Raw genomic sequence first — 22,148 nt, forward strand, 5'->3', positions numbered from 1 at the left:
ACAGAAAAACTGTTCTTGAGGAAGGATACACAGTAGCACTTCAGGCGTGTCTATACCAAGATCCTTCCCGGAATTTCCAAACACCCTTGGCTCGGGGGCAAATGGCAAAACATCCAGCAGCCCCACCTTTGAGCCCAGGCAGGAGGAGAGCCTCCCTCCCATCAGCCAATCGGAAGTCGTGTTCCCTGTCTGCCCAGGGCTTGAGCGACCTCGCTCTCCCTGTCGACTTTCACCTTTTACGACAGTTTTCCGGCCTGGTTCGCGCCAGCCGTGTTTCGCGGGGCACCAGGGTCTGGAAGTTTCGTCCTTGCCGGCGGTGGCTGCCTTGCTTTCTGGTAGAGGCGTGGAGTGGGTGGCCGCGGCCTCTGGAGTGGGATGAACCGCGCTCTCGGCGGAGGCAGCGGAACCGAGCCGGAGACATGGTGAGTGCGGCCTCCAGTGTCCCGGGCGAGCTGGAACCAGGCCTCGGGCTCCGCGCCTGGCCCTGGGGGGCGGAGCCGCTGTTGTTCCCCTGGTGTGGCTGTGGGTTGGGGGAGTCCCTCTCTCCGGGACACGGAGCTGTTGGCTTACCCTTCTGGAGACACTGTGTTCTTCCACGGCCCTTCTGCAGGGGGCTCCAAGCGCCCCCGGCGTTCGGAGATCAGTGGACTCGTGTTTGCTCACGCTTGCCTTGCCCCTGACACATCCTCCCAGGATGTTCTCCACCTTGCTCTGTCCATACCCTTGGCTCTTGCTGACACATCTCTTCTCGGTTCCTGAAATATTTTTCTGCTTTTCTCGTGTTGTGTAGTCGCGAGGTGGGACACTGTTGAAGGTGCTAGGAAAAGCTGGTCTAGTGAGGCCGACGTTTAACGTTGAAACGCTTAACGTTGAAACGCGTTGTCAAAATTGACAGCAGCCGCCCCTTTTGCTTTTATTGAACTTGAATGTAACTTCGTTTTCCCTGAGATGAAAAAGATGTTCTCAGGGAAGTCATCTTTTTCTTCTTTAGTGTAACTCTGATACCTTTACAATGCATTGGATGTAAACGTTGTCGTTTTAAAGGAGTATTAGGCAGAATATTTTAACCCTAAAAGGTATTTCTCCCCTTGAAATAAAACTTGAATTGGGATGGGAGAATGGTGCAATAGGCAAGGGTGGGAATTAGAGAAGTAAATTATTTACTCTGCTTCCCCTTACCAGGCCAGTACAGTGGTAGCAGTTGGACTGACCATTGCTGCTGCAGGATTTGCAGGTTTGTTTGTGGTTTGGGGGTGGAAGTGAAGGGAGGCTGGGGACTTTTTAATTATTCTGTTCCTTTTGTTTTTAGGTCGTTATGTTTTGCAAGCCTTCAAGCATATGGAGCCTCAAGTGAAACAAGTTTTTCATAGTCTACCAAAATCTGTAAGGCTTCTTAAACATCTTCATTAATTCTTTGCTGCCTGTATAGGAAGCCTAGAACTACACTTGAAGAGGGTAAATTTCCAGACATCCATGAATTTGCTTACTTTCAGGGCCCCTTTTGCTTTCTACAAGAGTTTAGAAGTTCTGAACTTTGTAGTAGTGCCACCCTAAAAAGAAAAAATTTTATGTGCAACATAATTGTGTGTCCAGAGGTATTGACAAGTCCAGTATCTTGAAGTTAATATTGCTTTGTTGTTATCACCTTCAGCATTATCTGTCCACACCACACCAGTGTGTTCTGCATCACAGAGGGATCTAAGGATCTGAAGTAATCTATTCTTACCGTGTGGCCCTCGCACCCCCTAACATGATACTTAGGTGACACTGCAGTTAGACTACAGAACAGGACTGAATGTGGTGGTCACACCTTCACATTCTGTGTCACCTAAGAATGAGGTGGATGCAGTTCAGAATGAATATGGCTGTGACAGCTAGCTGAGTATTTTTATCGTTGTGTTTGAATGTGACAGAAGATGATGGTAGGCTTTACCAGTATTTAACATAACAAGGTCTTAAGACCTAATAGCCTGATTTTCTCCATAAGTACCTTGAAGTCTTGTTTTAGTAGTTGCCTTAAACATCAAAATACCATGAGTTACTTGTCTCAAAGATCTCTAAATCCTGTTCTTGAGGCACTTCTTGTTCTGCAACAGTCACTAGGATGAGACCAAGTTTCACATAGAATGTGGCTTACTTGGAATCTTCCCTTCACGTCCAGAACTGGCTTTGAGGCACTGTTCTTTCGTTTTTATATTTTCAAGACAGTGTAGGTTTTCTAGGGGAAAAAATGAATGTTTAATCACCAAAATATTTGTTGGTACTTACAAAGCTAAATATCATGGGAATTAAAGTTATCTGAAATGTTTGTGTTTGCTAGTTCTATGAACATATGCAGACACTTTTTAGCAGCTTTCAGTTTATTCTCGAAATCTCTTCTTAATGTATTTCCTCTTTCAGGCCTTCAGTGGTGGCTATTACAGAGGTGGGTTTGAACCCAAAATGACAAAACGGGAAGCAGCATTAATTCTAGGTGTAAGGTAAAATAATTTCCAGTATTTTAACATTTTCTACAGCTCTAGACCTATTAGCAAATGTAAGAATGAGTTATTTGTATCGTGTACATTTTTAACATCTAAACACTCCAATACAAAATTCCAATAAGGCACACTGGCATATAAACACTTGAATTCATTGAAAGATAGGCTTGAAACACTTCATCATAATGCTGTGATGTACTCAGTATAGTTCTCCATAATTCAAGTTTTTGTGGGGGAAAACCCTGCCTTCATTTGTAAGTATTTAAACATGGTTTCCTTTCCAGTAAAAGCACTGTTGTAATGAGTATTACCAACTTCAATTAATTTTTTGAGAATTCCTTATTTTTCTAAGCTCTTTATTTTGTTCCCCTAATTCAGACTGTTCATCTTCCCTGTATGTTAGGGATGAGGTCCCTAAACAGTTTTTCATACTATTGTGTTGACTTATTCCAGTTTTGCATCTTTAATTGGCCTTTATGTATAGTCTTTTTATGTGATCTGTAAGTAGTCTGCAGTAAACAATGTTTTTCTTTTTGAATTAGCCCTACTGCCAATAAAGGAAAGATAAGAGATGCTCATCGACGAATTATGCTTTTAAATCACCCAGACAAGGGTAAGTAGTTATTAAACTCTTACACATTTGTTGAAGTGATTGTGTAATTCTTATTAATGGGATAATTTTATATCCAACTCTTAATTTACAAGAAGGGAAATGCCTAAATCTTTGCATGAGCACCATCTCCCAGGTTGGATGTGTTTGTTTTTGGTGTCTTAATAAATTTTGAGTAAAAATGTACTTATAAAATAATGAGTAGATATCTAGTAACTACTCTAAGTTGGAAGAAGTGATAGCATTAAAAATAATTGTCATAACATTTGACCTTTTTAAAAAATTGATTTCTAATAGTCATACTGCTAATCCTAATGTTTTGGAAGACTTGGGTTTGGGCTGTATTCTCAAAAGAATGTTTAATTTCAGTTAATAAAATGAAAAATGTAAATTTGTCCATTTTGACTTTTGAACTTGAGGTTACAAAGTTAAACACTTATAGAATGCATTTATTAGCTTCTGATACATCTCTAAGCAGCCTTAGCTATGTTGAAAGGAAATAATTCCTTGGACTACCAAAATACAAACCTCAAAATCCATGTTCCAGTGCTCAAATCTTTTTATGGGAGAGCACTTTCATCAAGAGTTTTAACAAGGTTTTAATTTAGGGGTATGTGACTACATATCCTCTTTTATGAAATTTAGCTTGTATTAACTGGAGGGCTTCTGATTCAAGTCTAGGGGGTGTGCATATATTTGCATTTCTACCAGTCTTCTTCCTGGTACTGATGCTTGCTGGGCTACAGACCACATTTTGAGAGTCAATGCACCAGCAGATAAGTGGGAAACTAGCTGTACATGATAGTGTAAAGGCACAGTAACAGGAAAAGAAAAACTGTGAAGGGCAGAAAAAGGATCAAAAGCCAAGTGTGACCTTTCCAACAAAGCTCAGAAGCCTCTGAGATTATCAAGGTTTTAAAATAACACAATACAATTATGTTCATTTATGACTTGTAATCATTATGGATAGGTAACTTGCATTATTTCAGTTATGTAAGTCTATGGATTTATGAAATCCTATCCCTATCATCAGTTTAAGCTTTTTAAAAGGTGCCATTTTTGTGGAAATCTCATTTCCCATTGGTCAAATATATTACCATATATGTTGTTATACAGTAGTGTCATAATTATTTTTAAAAATTGGAGTACCATTTCTGCTAATTCCACCTCTTAGATAAATATAGGAGTGCTTGAAACAGAAACAGCTTTTCACCAAGCAGAAATTGACAATCCAATTAATAACATTTCTGTTTTCTTTCTTCCTGTAGGAGGATCTCCTTATATAGCAGCCAAAATCAATGAAGCTAAAGATTTACTAGAAGGTCAAGCCAAAAAGTGAAGTAAATGTATGATGAATTTTAAAGTTCTTATCAGTGTATGTACAAGTACCAGCTTTTTATAAAATGTCCCAAAGCCAAAATTTTTAATGATTTAGCACAAACTAAGTCAAACCCTTGTATCAATTTGTTTAAATCTGAGGATTTTGTGAGATTATAGAAGTTATAGATTACTGCTCAGTAATTACGGGTAAATACATACCATGTAAATAGAAATGTTTTTCATTACTCATTTAGCAAATAATTTAGTACTTACTCAAGGCAGTGAACATGAAGGTCTCCACTCTCAAGGAACCCCAATCTAATGGGAGACTGATAAACTGGTGATTAAAATACAATGTGATAAATATTATGATGGAATTAGCAGAAGTTATAGGGGACTCATTGGGAAGAAAGGTTGTGAAGGTACAGAGAGCTGGCTCAGTGGCTTGGAGCTGTGAATTTAAAAATTAATGTAGCCACATTTTGATCTAAAAAATTCATGTAGGTATGTATGTGACTGACAGGATTCAGATTTTATACATTAAAAACCTGATTAAAAAAGATGAGAGTATGTCTTGTTTTTAATTGCTAGCCCCTTCAAAAAAACATTTGTAATCTTTTTTTTTTTACATAAATCAGAAGTTTTGCATTTGTTATGATCAGGGTTAAACACAATTAGCTAAACTGAAACATGCCCTCAGTTATCAAAATATTCAGCTTAGACTCAATTTATACAATGAATGTACCGAATTTTGCTGTGTATAACATGTAACCACATTCTTGTGCACATTATACATGGGATTATTTGTGACTATTATATTTGTGGTATGTAATCATGTATAATGCATACCCATTTTTCCCCTCAAAACTTTGGGAAAAGTACACACTGTACATGGCAAAATATGTAAATGACATGAGAGCAAATGCTTTACATGTTGCTTTGGTCTAACATGTAAAGATCTTAACTAAAAAACTTGTATAAAACACCCAAGCTACTTTGTGATCTTCTCCAGCGTACTCACTATGTTTAGCTTTAAGATAATATGTTCGGCTCAGTGGATTGAGCACTGGAGTACGAATCAAAGGGTCACAGGTTTGATTCCCAGTATGTCTAGGTTGTGGGCAAGGTTCCCGCAGCAGGCACATGAGAGGCAACCACACATTTCTCCTCCCCTCTCTAAAAAAATCTTTAAAAAACAAGATGTGCTTCCTACCATCTAAACTTTGTTAAATCATCTTAAAAGTTATTTATGGAGAGCACATATGGTCAAGGTAACATATCTAACCATATTTAGTGTTTGAATGTGCGTAGGGGCATTTCAGAGCTGGAGTATGACTTTTATTTTCCATCTTGCTTCCTTGTTTAAAATCTGATCAAGTCTATTATGATTAGGCAGCCATGGCTTTTGTGTAGGAGAAATCTTTCTATAGTTATTTCCAGGGGAAAGAAGTATGAAGGCTCAGTTCATTTTTGTTATTCCAAGTAGTTCATAAGTTTTATAAAGTTATTGAGAACACAGATTTAGCAAGTAGTGTGCCACTTTCCCCTAGGGGAATTACAGGTTCCTATGAGCCTCTGGTCACATTTTTGTCAACTGTCAATGTACAACCTTGTTTTATGTGAGTTTTTAAGACACCTTACGTGATGTACTGTTGCTTCCTTAACATAAATTCACAGCCACTACCAACTCATGGCCAAACATCATAGCCTTCTGTGTTTGGGATTATTAGGCATTTCTCTGAGCTTGGGGGTCATTTTAAACAGGGAAATCATTAAGGACAAAAACTGAAAACCCTTGGCACTAAATGGATCATAAAAAGGGTACTTGTTTCCAGTTTAACAACAAATAAGGGAGAGCATCACGATTTGGACATCAGGAAATTCAAAATTTTCACCACTCTACATATCCACAAATGACTTTCTGGTTGATCCACAAATCAACCTCAAGTGTTGATTTTAAGGTTACGTATAAATTTTAGTAAGCAGGTGAATTTGCCAAGAGAGAATCTGCTGATAATGAAGAGCACCTGTACTGGCTTGCTAACCTTTTATTTCCATCCTTTGGACTAGTAAAAAATGTTTCTAGGACCAAGGGCTTTAAAGGAAAAAAATGGTATCAGAACTTATAAGCAAATTTTTCAAAGACAAATACAAAGTGAGATAATATGCCAATAGGCAATTAAGCATAACTATAAAATGGAAAGGTTAACATAGTAGGTGTATCTTTTGAGTTACTGTACATAGGCAAACCTGTTTAGAGACATGAAGACAATGGAGACCACTTTAAGGAGCACAACAGTGCCCATTTTTCCTTCCCAGTAATCAGCTTTGTTTCCTCTGTGTACCTTTATCAGGGAGAAGAATCCCTATTTTACTGAAGACTATTAAACAAACCTACCATTTCTCTGGGGGAAAAAAGTCATCTATATGACGGCTCTAGATCACAGTGGATGAATGATGGAAATGCCATCTGTATGTTGTTAATGGTATTTTCTTACAAAATACTTGATGTGAAATGTTAACATTAACTACTTAAATGTACCAGCATCATTCTACACATTTTCTCTGCACCATGACTTTAAATGAAGTGATGCACAGCAAAACCAGTTCTACCAGGGGCTACTGAGATAAACTAAATTCCTGTGGCATTTCATCAACATTGTAATACTGAAACAATCTAGGACCTACTGTAAATGAAGTTTAATGAAGTTAAAGTAACTTGCCCCAAGTAACATGCTAGGTGAGAACACTAATCTTTCTCAAACCCAAAATACCAGACTGTTAACTACTGCAGTGTGGTACCTTTCACAAATCTGATAACCAAGATGTTCCCCTTGGTGGTACAGAGTTCAGTCTGGTACTTCTCATTACACATCTACCTCGGGACCTTTTTCCTTGTCATATGCTGCTTACAGATGGAGACTTTTTTAAGGGGAGAAAGGTAAGGTTGAACACGAAGGGAATAGGAAGATGGAGGTTTCAAGTCAAACTTCTGCAGTAAGTCAGGCAGCTTTGAGCAGGCCATATATATGCTTAGGGTTCTGCTTCATCTCTTAAGAGGAAAAACAATGGCCATCTTGAAAATTGAGAATCCCTCCACATTTTATAGGGAAGGAAACCAAAAACCCAGAGCAAGTATTTGAGGTAACATACATATTAGTCCTGTGTTTTGGAGGAGTTCCCACCCACAGTCTTAAGTAGATCTGGCATATGAGAATTCTAATTTATCTAGCTCCTTCCCTTTTGCCATCAGGCCTGTCTGTGGTGACATCAGATGAGCTCTACACTGCACTTTATAAAAACTGGTGATGAAAGTGGGCTCTGAGTGGCCCTCGAATTTAAATATTTTCCCACTTTTAGAATTGTAAGTCTCTTGCCTTCAAATATTTTCCAAATGATGGGTATACTTTTGGAAGCTTTAAACAGAAAAAAAATAGTCATTATTTCAGAAGACTCAAACTATTCAACAAATAGTTAAGAACTTACATGAAAGTGTATGTAGCCCATACCTATATATTCTGACTCTAGAAGCTTGGTTGTATTGGGTTGGCCTTCAAGTCCGTTATGGCTTTTCTGTACAGTGGCTTTAGTGCTAAGTTATCTTTCTGATCTGAAACAATTCTGTTAGGTTATGACAGCTGTTTACCAGTGTGCATTTAAAAGGACTTAGCAAAACTGAATTTTTGTGTGGCCATTTTAATACTGAAGATGGAAGAAGATACACGACATTTTCGTTGTATAATACTTCTATACTTCAAAAAAGGTAAAATAATGCAACTGAAATGCAAAAGATTATGGAGAAAGTGCTGTGACTGACAAACATGTCAAAAGTGGTTTGTTAAATTTCTTGCACTACTGACCTTTTGGCCAAATAATTCTTTGCTGTGCACTGTCTTATGCATTGGAAGATGTTTAGCAGCACCCCTGGCCTCTACCTACTAGAAGCAACATACTCAAAATACCCCAGTAGTTAGTGGTGAAAGTGAAAAAAATGTCTTTTAGGAGGAAAAAAAAAACGGACTTTTGAGCGAACCCGCAAATTATGGTTTCTCCTGCTACCCTTACTTTGTTTGCTCTGCTCTAAATTATAACAGAATCAAGGGTTAAAGGCAGCAAAAAGCAAAACCACTGAGAAATGGAAAAAATGAGGTAACTGGCATTTTAATACAAGAGCAAAAAACCTAAACGTGAACATGCTACACTAAAAAGTGATTCTTTTGTTCAGCACACTGAAAACTTATGCCCTACTTAAAATCTTGCATCAGAAATATTTAAGAAATAACTCAAGCAGAGTGCTTCATCTAAAGAGTCTAGTCTTAACACTTTAGGCTAGAACACTAAGTTTTTTATAAGGCATCTTGCTGCTAATGACCTATAAAAGTTGTTTTGCAATTTAGAAGTGTGCAGGGGGTAGGGAGGTCATGTTTATTGAGTATAAATAACCCTTCCTCCAAAACACATTAATGCCAATGAACATTTAGAAACTGGCTCAAAAATTTCAAAGAACAAAACAGAAACATTTGTAAATTTTTTTTGTTATATTAAAAATCCTGAATTGAGGGTAACCTTTTGAGTACCACTAAACTCAAATGACCTACACTCTGCTTTGTGTTGATGACACTGTTGTTCAGAGTGCTGTGATTCTGCTTAGAGCCAACTGTTGCCTTAGCAACGGGATATATGAAGAGCTTTTATCCTGTGTTTCCTATTAGTCCTAACCCAATGAAAACATAGTCCAGTGTTAAAGTATAATCTGGAACATGTAACACTTGTTAGTGGTGTCAATTAATGGAATTTTTATTAACCTCAACACAAGTTGAAACATAGAGCTCGAAGAAGCTGATGTGTATATATAAAGCTTTAGGCAACAATTAAGTATAAAATAATCTAACCAGAAAAACTATAGGAAAATTTTTGTAATTAAATCTCTAAACTAGAAAATTAGTAGGTAGATTTGACAAGAGTAAAAAGGATACACACATTCTGAAAATAGGCCTGTAATTTCACCCCTGCCCTCCCCCCCAAGAAGACACACATTGAATGCCTAAAACACAATAGTGGGGCTTCAAGACTGATAATGTCAGTGAAAAATAATTTAGCCCTTGCTTTTGATACCCTTTAGAATTGCATATAACATAACTGAAAATATCGAGGATGGACACACATAAAACACCATTTTAATTCGGCATGCTCCTTCTTCAAAGTATTTGGGAATACTGTTAAGTGGACCCCCGGGTCCCACATAAGAAACGACTCAAGTTATGTTAATTTGAAAAGGCCCTTAAGAGTTACTGCAGCCCTCTCTAGTTAAATGAAATACAGAAAAAGTTGGCAGTAACTCCTATCCTGTACTTAACACATACATCTTCTCAAATAGGTAAGCAAATTGACTGATGGAATTCCTCTTAGAAAAAGCTGCATTATAGTTTATTCAGTGGCATTATTATGCACTGTATTTAGTACTTGAAATAGTAATACAGATGAATATGTATTTCCTTATAATATGTACCTTACTCATCCAGCAATTTGGAGTTTTCTTGATTAGACACTTGGATTTCCAGAGTAAAATAACAATGTGTTAGGCTGGACCATAGGAAGAAACTGCCATTTCTGTGGGTCAGAAATGGTTGACTAGTAGCGATTTCCTATGGGTCGACCCAACTGACTTATTTTCAACCTGCAGTTGAATTCAGCTTCAAATTACCACCACGTGCCAGGTTTATACCAAACTGAAATGACTGATTTATTGCACAAGTTCCTGAATACCCAAATGCTATCTTAAGTTAATCATGTATTATAAGTGACTACTATGCATTCAACAATGCACCCTAAGAACTAAAATTTTTAAAATAAATATCAGCAAATGCATGTTATACCAGATAACCTTATAAAACGGTATAGGGGGAACAAACCATAACAGCAAAGATAGGAGGACTGAATGGAACTTTACCACATCCCTTTTTGGCCTTTAGTGATTTTGCCAAACATGTAAATCCAGTTCAAATCCAACTTCCCTTTAATCTCATTTCCAATAACCACCCAGCATCTGACATAGGACTTAACTCTGCATTACATTTTCCATTCATCTGTCCCGAGCCTAAGCTCAGTTTACTGTAGGCACAGCCTATGAGAATAGTATCTAGTTAGTTTCAACCTAAAAAAAAAAAAGTTAATCTATTTGCAGAGGACACAAATGGTACCATTTCCCAATCTAACTGCAACATTCAGTTAGCATGCCAACTTTGCAAGAGACCCTTCTTAGGTTAAACACTAGACTCATAGCTACAAAAATACCACTGACATAAAGGTGCTGGATCCCAGACAAAAAGAATGGCTGAGTTGAATGGAAATCCAGAATACAGTAGTAAAACACCAGCTACTTTTGCCACCTCCTTATTGGGTTACTGTTTTGGGTTGCCTACATACATCTGTACTTTTAAAAATATTACATTTAAGAACCTCCCACAGCCTCATCCTTAGCAATACCTCAGGTAAGTTTTCATAGTCACCAGTTTGATGTGCTACTTCTCAACTTCAAATACCTAACTTAAGATTTCTGTGTATTTGAACTATTAAGTTTACCAGTGGTGACTGACCTCATGAGAGATCACAACATTTTGCATACTTTTACTCCCACTGAAGGCTTACAAAAGTGATGCCACACCCAATAATTTCCAAGGCTTTCCAAGGTTTTGGGAAAAGACCATTTTGCCCCCACATAATCTCAGCTCCACTTCATAATTTAGTTAGATTTCATGTGTGCTGATGTAATACTTTGAGCTGCATAAGACCTTTAGAATAGACCTTTTCACTTGAGTATGTCTGTTTAATGTGCACAGGCATATTCCCCTATAGTAACCAAAATAAGATGCACCCCTCTCAAAATAAGTTTGGGAAGCTAACTGAACCAACAACAGTTATTTTGGGGAGTGTTTTTCACTTCTGAATCTGAGCAAGTACTATTTAGCCACAAAAAAGCCTATCACAATTCTTCAATACATGTATTTCTGAAGGAAAGAACATTGGGTTTAGTCATTTGTAAATAATGAGATCTAATACTTATTTCCTAAAATACATTTACTCTCCTAGTCTGAAGAACTGCTTGGGCTACACCCACTCTTTAAGGTAACCTTGTCTTTCTTTCCCACTGAAAACAATCTTCATGGGAGAAAGATTTTAGCGACTCTGTTCTAAGAGGAAGAAAATGAAAAATCTTTTTTTCCTTATATCATATTCACCAATTTGGGGATCAGTGAACAGTCATCTCATAACTCAGTTAACTGCAAACCTGTTATTGAACAGAACTAAAACATTCAACAATTTTACTTGTTTCTAACTTTGATGGATAAAAATACATTTGTTGGTACCAATTTTTAAAAACCGAGATATGAGATTACTTCACATTTTCTATTCAATGTGCAAGAAGTATTTACAACATACTTTCTTTAAAAATTCTGTTAATAGGGTTTTTATAAAAGAACATTTAATAACATCACATCTTAACCTCAACAATAAATTTAAGAGCTAGGATTATGTACCCTGACCTAGCAAGTATTACATTTCTAGCCTGTATTCTCTTTCAATCATTACCAATTAACTAAAACCACTTACCATTTTTATGCACATAAAAAATTAACACAAATTATGCACATAAAAACACATTAAGACACCAAATGACAAAAAGGGTTTTCTTGCTCAGTGATCTGTATGATACTGTGGAGCTAAACTCAACCATAAATCTACAATTATTTTATATGACCTCACTCTTAGCTGCATAAACTATTATATTGCACTTTTTATATCATACTTGGTGTGAAAGTCTTTACCTTCCTAAAATTAAGCCATCTGGCTAAAATATATAGATAAAAAATACAATCATATACTAGTATAAGAATCTTCAAAATTATTTTGAGATTCAATTTCTGTATTTCAAAATTGCTCATACTTCTTCATAAAAATAGTTTTTAATAAAGAATCAAAGGCAAAAGTAAAATTCTAGATTTTACCCCACTGCCTTCCAAAGTTGACCTTAAGTGGATTTTTCTTATAAAGACTTCTTAACAGCAAGTGTATGATTAATGCCCTAGCTACTCTATTCTAACACACTAAATTTTAAATGCTAAGATTTCAGAGGGTTCATTACAAAATAATTAACTGACCAACTAATAGTTTGATACTATTTATCAGCACATATAAATGCTTTTAAAAAAGCAATTGGGATACTATTCTAGGCCTATAAGTAGCTCCAACTACTTTGCAACAGTGGGTATAAAAAGTAGAAAGTTAAAAATCGGCAAATGGAAGATCAAAGTTTATTTACTACCTGCATACAAAAACATATTGCACATCAAACAACCAAAATCAAAAAAAGGAAAAAAAAAAAAGAAAAAAGAAAAAAAAAGTAAGAAAAGGAAAAGATACTCTACTGAAGACTAACATGTAGTTTATACAGAATAAACCTTCTGGAAATTGATCTTTTTCAGTAGTTCAGGTTATGTCTGAATGGACACGACTAATTCAGCTTAGTGTTTTTAACTAAAGCTATGTTTGATTTTAAATACTGTACACTTTAATAAATAAACCAAACAAAGCCTCAATATAGAACAGTCACTGCCAATATCACCCAGTGTCCCTGCAGATGAGAGTTTAACAAATGTATTCCAGTGGTCTGCAGATTTTCCTCTACATACAGCATTTTAAAAACATTAAAACAGACCAGTTTCCAGACTAAACTAATGAAGAAATTACAATTCAGTGCAAAATATTTTAGACTGCATTTCACTCTAGTTTTCCTCAGGTGGAGAAGTGGTTGCATATTATTAAAAATGTAACAAAAGCAGCTAATGCTTTCATAAAGAATATTACGTTAGGGATCCCACCCCACCCACCTCCCCCCAATCTCTGCCATATTTTGAAAACAAAATAACATTTCCTATAGCCAGCAACTTTTTTTAATGTTACATATACTATTCTCAAGGCACATCTGATGATATATTTTATAACACAGTAGGTGTCAAAGTATGTTTAACATATGATTTCTTCAGGATCCCTCCCCTTTCTGAATTCCAAATGGAGGAACTGAAAGTGCGATGTAAAGACTGGCGATCCGTATTCTATCTTTGGCAAGCTTGTACAAGCACTATTGTAAAATGTAATGTAAAAGAACTGTAAACTAGGAACTTCTTCAGTTTATGAAACACCATTCAGGACTGCTGCTTCTTGAGTGTTTTCTTCTTTTAAGGTATTAATCTTTTCTTCTCCTGGAGTACGCTGTAGCTTAGAAATTTCGTCGCCAGAAGCACTAGTTGGGCCATTTATTGCCTTTTCTGAAGGACCATGCTCTTCAATCACATCTTTTGCCTGCCAAAGGGAGACAACTTTTTCAACTTCTTTATAAATGAAATCTACAGCTGAGGAGGAAAACAGCTACATAATCATTAATTACCTAATACATAATTTTAGTTTTACATACCACAATGGGTCAAACAATTCAAATGTTCTTAAAGGTCAAAACAAATACCAATGTACTCCACCTCTCTGGGTGGTTGAACTCTTTGTTTCTAGTACCTAGCAGTGCCTCAACAACAGGAAGAATATGCACTTGTTTATTGAAAACTTGTACCTACTTTTATTTAAAGTAGTGGAAAGCTTACCATGTAAAGATATAAAATAATACACTAAAGCAAATAATCACCTACTTTACTCACCTTTTAAAAAAACATTTACATAGCAAATCTTTTAAAACATTTAACAGAATCAAAGGTCTATATATCCGTCACTGAGAAGAGGTATATAGCCTATTGCTCCCCAAATTAAGCAACAGTCTCTATGCCCAGTATCTTTGGGCAGGCTGAACTTTACAAATGCTATTTGGAGTTCTAACGGAAAAAGTATTTCAGGCTCAGGCATGCATGCTATCTATCTTCAGTTTCGTGGGGCCAACAACAAACTCAAGAGCAGTCTTTAAAATATTTTTCATCTATTTGGGGAAACAAGTGATCATACAGAAAGTTAAGTAAAAATAAAGCTAAACCATACCAAAAAATAAAAATAAAAAAATAATAAAACCTACAGGTTAAATTCTCCTTACCATTTCTTTCTTGTTTTTAGCCAAAGTTTCCCTTGGAAGGTTTCTTTGTCTGCTCTGAGACTCAGCTCTAGAAATATAATCTGCAACTGTGACTGTTGAAGATGAGAAAAAAATTACAGGTGTTGAAAAACTATTTCTAAAGTTTATTTATGGATAGAGTAATTTTACTTTTAAAATAAACTCATGGTGGGTTACCCAATTTCAAAATTTTCTTAAGCTGGGTACCACCTCCGACCAAAAACAAAGCTTGAAAAATGTGCCTGTGATTAAGTGATAATAGAAAAATTAAGCTGGAGATAGAGGAAGACTAGAATGAAGTCCTCTTTCAGAGGAATCCAGCCATTTCCTTCTGGGTGAGTATGTGGCTGTGGTGTAAGTTTGATATAGACATCCACAACCAAGCATAGAAAATGCAGCATTCTAAGCCCATGCAATTATCAGTGACGTGGGGGTGGGAGGAGGGGTGGAGGCGAAATGGGGTAAATCTGGTGTAAATCATGGTGTGATGTACTTCAATTTGAAAATTTATCAAAGATATAAAAAGCTACTCAAATATTAGTTGTTCTGTTACTTTATGGTTCCCTTTAAACAATCCACACTAGCAACCAGTCTGGAGTGTTAACTACAAGCAAACTAAAGATGACAGAAAACCAGCCTAAAAATGTGGACACTGATCATCACAAAAGAAACGGGCACCATGAATTTACTGACCACTTCCCCACTTTACCAATCTTCTAATCTTTTAAGGGACTGACTGAGGTGCATGTGTGTTTGCAAGTAAGTGGGTACATAGCAACAGTGATAACAGCAAATAGATTAACCCAAACTAACATCCTACTGCCAACCCGGTGCCACAATTGACCTCTTGGCTACAGGTACTTTGGGCTGGCCCCACTTTATACCTCAATCCTTTCTCTCCCGAGGACTTGCAACTTAGCATTCACTTATTTGAAGAAATATCAAAATAATCATCCTCTTTCTCTGAAAATTAACTATGAGAAACTGGTGAAGAAAAATCTCTATGTGAAATACAGTATATTTTAAATTACGGGAGCAGGTTAATTATATTAAAGAATGAAAATTCAAGTAAATTTCAAATTAAAGTCACTAGATACAGGGAGAACTGGTCCATCAAGTTCAAATTATATAAAAATAAAGCTTTCTGATATAAATGTTATAAGCCCCGAGGAAAGATCTATAACTATTAAATGAATTTTTAAAATCTTGAGTAAACAACTAATATCTATCATTTATTAGAAACACCATTAAAGATGTTCCTGCCCTACAACTGCCTCTTTTCTTTCAAATTATTGAACTCAGTGTGCTCATCTTGGAGCTTTTAAAATCATTTAAATTCAGTTAATGAATTATAAATTCATTTCCTAATGGTTTCCAAAATGGGGGAGGAGGAAACCATCAAATCCACTTCATGATTATGTGTATATACATAGCGGCAAAACCATTCTAGGAGTGACTAGTTTGGGGAGCAGCTTAACAAATCCATTTGGTTTCCATAATTCGGCCCTTGGTGATACCTGGAAGAATTCTTCTACTTGGAAACCCTGACAATTCTTATAATCCTTCATCCACTATGTACAGATATAGAATAACATGCTTTAATATAGTTTATCAATTAAGTTAAGAGGCACTTAGCTGAGAAAGTAAAAATTTACTAGTGCTTCTCACCTTCCACCACCAAGGGGAGGTAAAACCAAAACCAAAATCAGCTGATAAAAAAATAAAACACCTACTTTGTTTTGTAACTTATAGCTAATCTTTATAAGTTACTTAAAAGTTCAATGCAAATTAATAAATATAGTATCTAGAAAAATATAGGCAACTTGTGCAACCTAACATGAACTCTAGAAATTTCCTCTAAGGCAAGGGTGTCAAACTCATTTTCACCAGGGGGGGTCCCATCAGCTTACTGGTTGCCTTCAAAGGGCCAAATGTAATTTCAACTCCTTAACAGTTAAGGAGTAGTTTTATACAGCCCTAAAATTATTTCAGGCCTTTAAGGCAACCAGGAAGCTGATGTGACCCCCAGTGAAAATGAGTTTGACACCCCTGCTCTAAAAGGTCCTAGTTAAATCAGTTGGACAAGTATATTGTCACATTCTAAGTAAAGAATACTCACTATTTAAGTTAATTAAGGACAACAAGAAATTTTAAGCAAATGAAAACAAACTAAATAATTGTATACTTAAAAGAATGCTGATCTTTTTCAGATGGAGCCTGCCTTCCTAGAAGAGTACGCTGCCAGGGGCAATGAGAAAATGGTGTGTGCTTGTTCTACCTATCTTATCTTAGGGTTTGGGTTTGGTTCTTTTTTTGGGGGGGGGGGGTTTGAGGAAGAGAGAGCAGGCTAGGGAAGGCAAGGAGTTCTAAACATGAAAAGTAGTTTTTCCAAAGACAGTAAAATAGGAATAAATTCAATATGGAACACAAGTTATTGAAAACTCAGAAGTCACTCAAGTTTCAATTAATATCATGCAGAAATTTCTGCCTCTTCCTGAACAAACTGTTATTCTTTTTATGCCCATGGACTTAGTAGTAACCAACACTTATCTAGCTAATAAATTACACTGTAATTTGTCCTACTTACGCACACACTGATAGCTTGAACTTTTTTATTTATAAAATATGGACAGGTATTCACTGCTATGCCAGTTTCAAAAAACAAAATATAATCTCTTGGCCAAAAAATATATTTCTAGCACTAAAGAGAGAGAAAAAACGGGGGAAAACAATAAGTATTTTATGGAAACTTTCTATTCTTGGCAATATTTATTTCCTTTTAAATTTATATCTTTAAAAGATGAATTTTTTTTCAAGAATGGGAACTAATCCCCTTAACTGGTTTTCCTATGTTTCTAGAACCACTAAACTTAAAATACTAAAGATACTGGAATTTACATTCTTTATTTGGGGAAAACACATAAAAGAACTTGCTCTGGAAAGAATGCAAAAATTGATTAGTTTTAAAGGGGTTTATTTCTGGTGCACACAATTTCTTCACTGTGAATATACATGTGATTCTCTGTACACAAGAAATGGAATTTGTTCAAAATAATATAGACACAGCAAACAGGTTTCTTTAAAGTTACTAAAAATATGACTACTTAAAAATTAACATTCTAAAGCTAAGTAAGTACTATTAATTTGAATAGTTAGTAGGTGTAGGGGAAAAGCATCACACTACAATAAACAGAAACATAACATGCATTCCTCTTATTAGGAAAAAGACACTCCCAAGAATTTCTTATTTGTATCTTTTTAATAAGTACTGTGGGCTATTACTACAACTCCCACAAAAATGAGGTGCTGAATGCAGACAGAGTAAGCAGGCACCATGCAAAAGCTGCCCAGTTTTGCCAATCAACCTCAGTCACAATCTACAATACAGTCCCTGGGATGGCAGGCCCCTCTCAAGTGTGAAGAATCTGCCAAATGGACAAAATAATAGTCTTCTCAACAGTATTTCCATGTAAAAATTGAGACATAACATTAGTTCAATTAGACAGGTTACTAAACATTTATGGTGTCAAGGAAGAATGCATTTTCTTTAGAGTAGTAGTCTTATTAGTCAAGTAAACAATTTATGCAATGCACATTTTGAATGTATATGCACACATGTGTACAAGTATATACTTAGAAAGCAGACACATGACATGTTTTTTCATGCTTAGGACCTGGTGTTGTCAACAGGTCCACTCAAGTTACCTGGCTGTCTATCTTCTGCCTGACCCCTGAAACGACGCCTGCGGCTACGATTGCGTCGCTGGGGTTTTTTTTCACTATCATCTGTAATTGCAAAATTTACCATGAACTATTCTGACAAAAATGAAACAAAACAAAAAACTTTGTTCCTTCAAAGATTTAAGGAAGGAGAAACAACCTTTCAGGTAAATAGGGAAGACAAAACAACATTAAGTTACTGACAGGAAAAATATTTCTGTAGTTTTAAGCATTCCAAAAAGATTTACAAAATGGAATTATCATCTGAAAATTAAGAGGGTTTTAAGTCTTACCAACCTCAGACTTAATTGCCATCATTCAGGAATAAAGTTTTCCTCTCCAATATAGTGTAGTTTGTACCAAAGTAAATGACATTGAAGCCCTTTGGAAATTAATGCCTACTCAATATACATACTTTCACTAGTGTCCTTTATAATAAATTTTTAGGAGGTAAGCTGAAACCCCAATTTTGGTTTAGGAACAATAAAAGTATTAAAAGTGCCTCACAGTCTATATATTTGTGTTCTTTAATAGCATCTAAGGGCACTTTAATAAACCCTCTCCGTTTCAAATAATCTGGCTATACAAATCTGAGAACTAGACATTAAAGATAGACACAAAGCTGCTTAAAGCAAGCACTAAAAAATTCAATTTCAAATTACATGTTTGTTTTTAAAAAGCATCATACATTAACAGTATCATACCATATATATTTTTCCCCAAGTGCTTACATACCTAGCCCATTTTCATTAACTGAAGCTGTATCAGATTCAGTCATTCCATCCATCAGAACAGCATCTTCATCAGTCCTTCGTCTACGAGACCGCCTACGACGGTTAGTACTGTGATGAGATTCGCTGGCATCAGTGTCTGCAGTCTGATCTGATTCTGTATTATCAAGTAAGCTGTATGGATTGCTGTCTGGATCTTTGAGCACTATATGCATGTCAGAGGCAAGAAATATTCATTTAAGAGAGCTGCAGTTATTAGGAATGTTTTGATCTATACTGAGCTATATTAATTAATAATAAAGAAACTTCAATTTTCCCCCAATAAAAATACATTGTCTTCGTATGTTTTCTGTATCACTATTTTGCCTGGAAAATAATATGGAAAAACTTTAAATGGCAATGAAAAATTAAAGCAGATGATTGGCAGACACCTCAACTTCCTACCATTTCCCTTTGACTTGTTTTGAAAATGTTACAAAATAGTGTATTACATGCTATTTCTGACATCCTAGCTAATCCTGCCCAGTATAGATAAATAAAAATAAAGAGAAATAAACATTAAGCCAATATGAATTCTAAGAAAGAGATTTCTGTCCCCTTTACTGAGTGAAGGTGACTGCTGCTTCTTTCTGCTAATATTAATGGACTACTCCCAAATTACACTCAACACCTGCACTCCACAACTTACCAGAAATGTTACTACAAACTGAAGCAACCCAAACAAGTCATACACACACACAAAAAGCAAAGCAAAAAAGCTGAAATTCTAACTAGTGATAGCAAAATGTGGAAATGAATGTGGACTAGTACTCCCATCTCCAGAAACAAAGAGTGAAAGGTGGGGTAAGGTAGGGGTGAGGGTAGGAAAGGAAAAGTTTTAAAATATAATTTGTAAGAAAAAATACCCATCTTACCTATGTGCATTTATTGCCTCCACCAATCAAATTAATGAAGAAATCACCTAATCACGACTTTTCCTTTCTAAGTTTCCTTTGGTAACAGCTAGCAAGCTAGCATCTTTGTAAAAGACACTAAGTTTATCCATTAATCATAAAGACTAATAAGTAAAGTACATTTATTCTGTAAGTCAGCATTCTAAAATTTTATAAACCTTGGTAATAGTGAACCATGTACTAAAACATAAAAACTATTTACCATATGTTTTGGACTATAAGTCCCACCCCCTCCCCCGAATAATTGTTAATGCTGCTGTTGAGTTCTGTTTACATTTACATTGGTGAAATATTATGTTATTAAATATTTTGCCACATTTTTTGCTTCATATTTTTTTTATTTTCCTCCTCTAAAACCCAGGTATGTCTTATGTTCTGAACAATATGGTACCTGAACACCTATAAACTAAATTTTAGGGAGCAAAGATTTCACTGGAACTAGAGAGTACCTTCTAAAAGTCCCTAAATTTTGGGATTTGGTTCAGTTTTTTCTAATTTGTAAGCATGTTTAGTATATATTTAATTATATGTACATATGATCTATAACATTTAAAATACTATATAAACTTTCATAAGTCATAGTATAACACTAAGAATGGTTTTCTTCAAGTTTTATAAATAATATGTTATGGTTATATCCCTGATAATCCCCCCGCCCCCAGCCCATTATACTAAGCAAGAATATTCTGGCAACTTTACAACTCCACTTAGGTTATAGCATTCAAAATTTTCAGAGAAACGATTAGTAAAAAGTGCTTGCACGCCTCAAATCTCAGTTTTCTAAACACTTCTCTTTACAACTCAATTCCTCAAGCAATTAAAAAAAATTTAAATTGATTTCACAATTTTTCCAGATTTCCAAAATAGTACATATGGTAGCAAAGAATGTTTTTTTCAGTTACTTTTTGATATTAAGCATAAAAGGTAACATTTAGGTCTCGCTGAGTATAAGAATTCTCTGTGTCTGTTTAGCCAACAAATACATACCACTCAAACACTCTAGAGGGAAAAAAATTCTAATTTCCTAAGTCCCCCTCCCCCAGAATTGAAGGGATAAACATCTAACCACTAGAAACAGAACAAGCCATTCAAGTTTCTCTGACCCAAGTATTCTAGCTAAACCTTCACTGATAAAACACTCTACAGAGCTTTTCCTCATATTGCTATTTGTTCTATTTTCCTCAGACAGTGAGTGGCAAGAGAAACTTCCAAAACTGGGTAGCCCTGAGAAACGAATTAACTTGTATAAAATTACAATATTTACAAAGAAGGGATGCTGACATAGTATATAAAAGACTACCAGAACTGATGGAGGATTTGCCACCACGCGGTCCACCACGACCTCGGCCCCCTGAAACACTTCTGCCTCTTCCTCCCGGGCGTCGCCTACTGTCACGCTGATGCCGGCTCTCTCGATCATCTTCTCCTGCCAATGACCAATCACTCAGCTCATCTTTCCGCTCAGATTCTGTTTCAGAGGGGTTAGACAGCTCAGAGTTTGTACCTTGGGAAAAAACAGAACATAATCCAATTTTTATACGAATTAAAAAAAGTGAAAAATTTCAAAATTATTTCCTGCAAATCATTGTTTAAATTGCCCTATTAATTGGCTGCTACAAAAAAAAAAGTAAAATAAAAACACTGCTTTTGAAATTTAACTAAGAAGTAATGAAATGTTAGTATTATGCTAGTACAATATAAAAATGTACTTAATGGGAAAATACTAAAAAAAATGTTTGCTCATTTTTAGGTTTAATATCAAATTAGTGTAACAATCATAACCACTAGCCAACACTTAAAAGCAAATTTAATCATATTTAGAATAAATTATATAGTGTATTTTATCATTTCACTGATTCTAGGAGGCACATTCTTTTTCATTTTAACATCTCTGAAATCATGTTTCTGATAATTGATGAGCTATAAACTGAAGTGTATTTTTAGTGGCTATACATAAAATAACTATGTTTTGTGAGCCAGTATCTTAAATTAGAATACAGTATTTGAAATTACCAAACAAATTCTAAAAGGTTATTCTGAGAATAGACCATTTCAAACTTATGAGAATTAAAGCCATTTTCAGTGAGACATAAAATCAGCCTGATTTTTAAAAACTTACAGACCATTTCAAACTTTCAAATGACCTATTTTAATAGTGATCCTTTTAAAATATACATACTGCAAATGTTCTATAGAAGCCTACAATATCATCATCATTATACCAGG

At 35.6% G+C, this 22,148-nt stretch overlaps 2 protein-coding genes across 10 annotated transcripts in view; one reads left to right on the forward strand and one right to left on the reverse strand.

Moving 5' to 3' along the window:
• Positions 1-132: 132 nt before the first annotated feature.
• DNAJC19 (DnaJ heat shock protein family (Hsp40) member C19) lies at positions 133-21,493 on the forward strand. 5 transcript variants are annotated; one of them, XR_005063851.1, is made up of 8 exons: positions 209-422; positions 1,183-1,234; positions 1,310-1,383; positions 2,401-2,480; positions 3,023-3,093; positions 4,359-4,436; positions 16,729-16,779; positions 21,108-21,493. XR_005063851.1 is itself a non-coding variant. In XM_037027661.1 (7 exons), exons 1-6 carry the CDS (start codon positions 420-422, stop codon positions 4,427-4,429), a joined length of 351 nt encoding a protein of 116 aa, XP_036883556.1. In that variant the 5' UTR covers positions 209-419; the 3' UTR covers positions 4,430-4,436; positions 16,729-16,948. The 5 variants fall into 5 exon arrangements, 2 of the variants coding, with proteins under 2 accessions (XP_036883557.1, XP_036883556.1); XR_005063849.1 differs by having other exon boundaries at positions 21,112-21,493; XR_005063850.1 differs by lacking the exon at positions 21,108-21,493 and adding an exon at positions 18,209-19,499.
• The window catches only part of FXR1 (FMR1 autosomal homolog 1), a 58,885-nt gene continuing 47,259 nt past the window's right edge, over positions 10,523-22,148 (reverse strand). For 2 of the 5 annotated variants that reach the window (XM_037027658.1, XM_037027656.1), the window contains 5 exons: positions 21,223-21,426; positions 18,974-19,174; positions 18,224-18,304; positions 14,501-14,592; positions 10,523-13,770 (listed from right to left, as the gene is read on the reverse strand). In XM_037027658.1, the coding sequence (XP_036883553.1) occupies positions 13,600-13,770; positions 14,501-14,592; positions 18,224-18,304; positions 18,974-19,174; positions 21,223-21,426 (749 nt within the window). In that variant the 3' untranslated portion in view covers positions 10,523-13,599. The remainder of the gene's footprint in view (positions 13,771-14,500; positions 14,593-18,223; positions 18,305-18,973; positions 19,175-21,222; positions 21,427-22,148) is intronic. The other 3 variants (XM_037027659.1, XM_037027657.1, XM_037027660.1) reach the window with 2 other exon arrangements.

The sequence above is a fragment of the Sturnira hondurensis genome, unplaced genomic scaffold, assembly GCF_014824575.4.
Source record: "Sturnira hondurensis isolate 20B ecotype Veracruz unplaced genomic scaffold, ASM1482457v3 Scaffold0019216, whole genome shotgun sequence".
NCBI classification, from domain to species: domain Eukaryota; kingdom Metazoa; phylum Chordata; class Mammalia; order Chiroptera; family Phyllostomidae; genus Sturnira; species Sturnira hondurensis.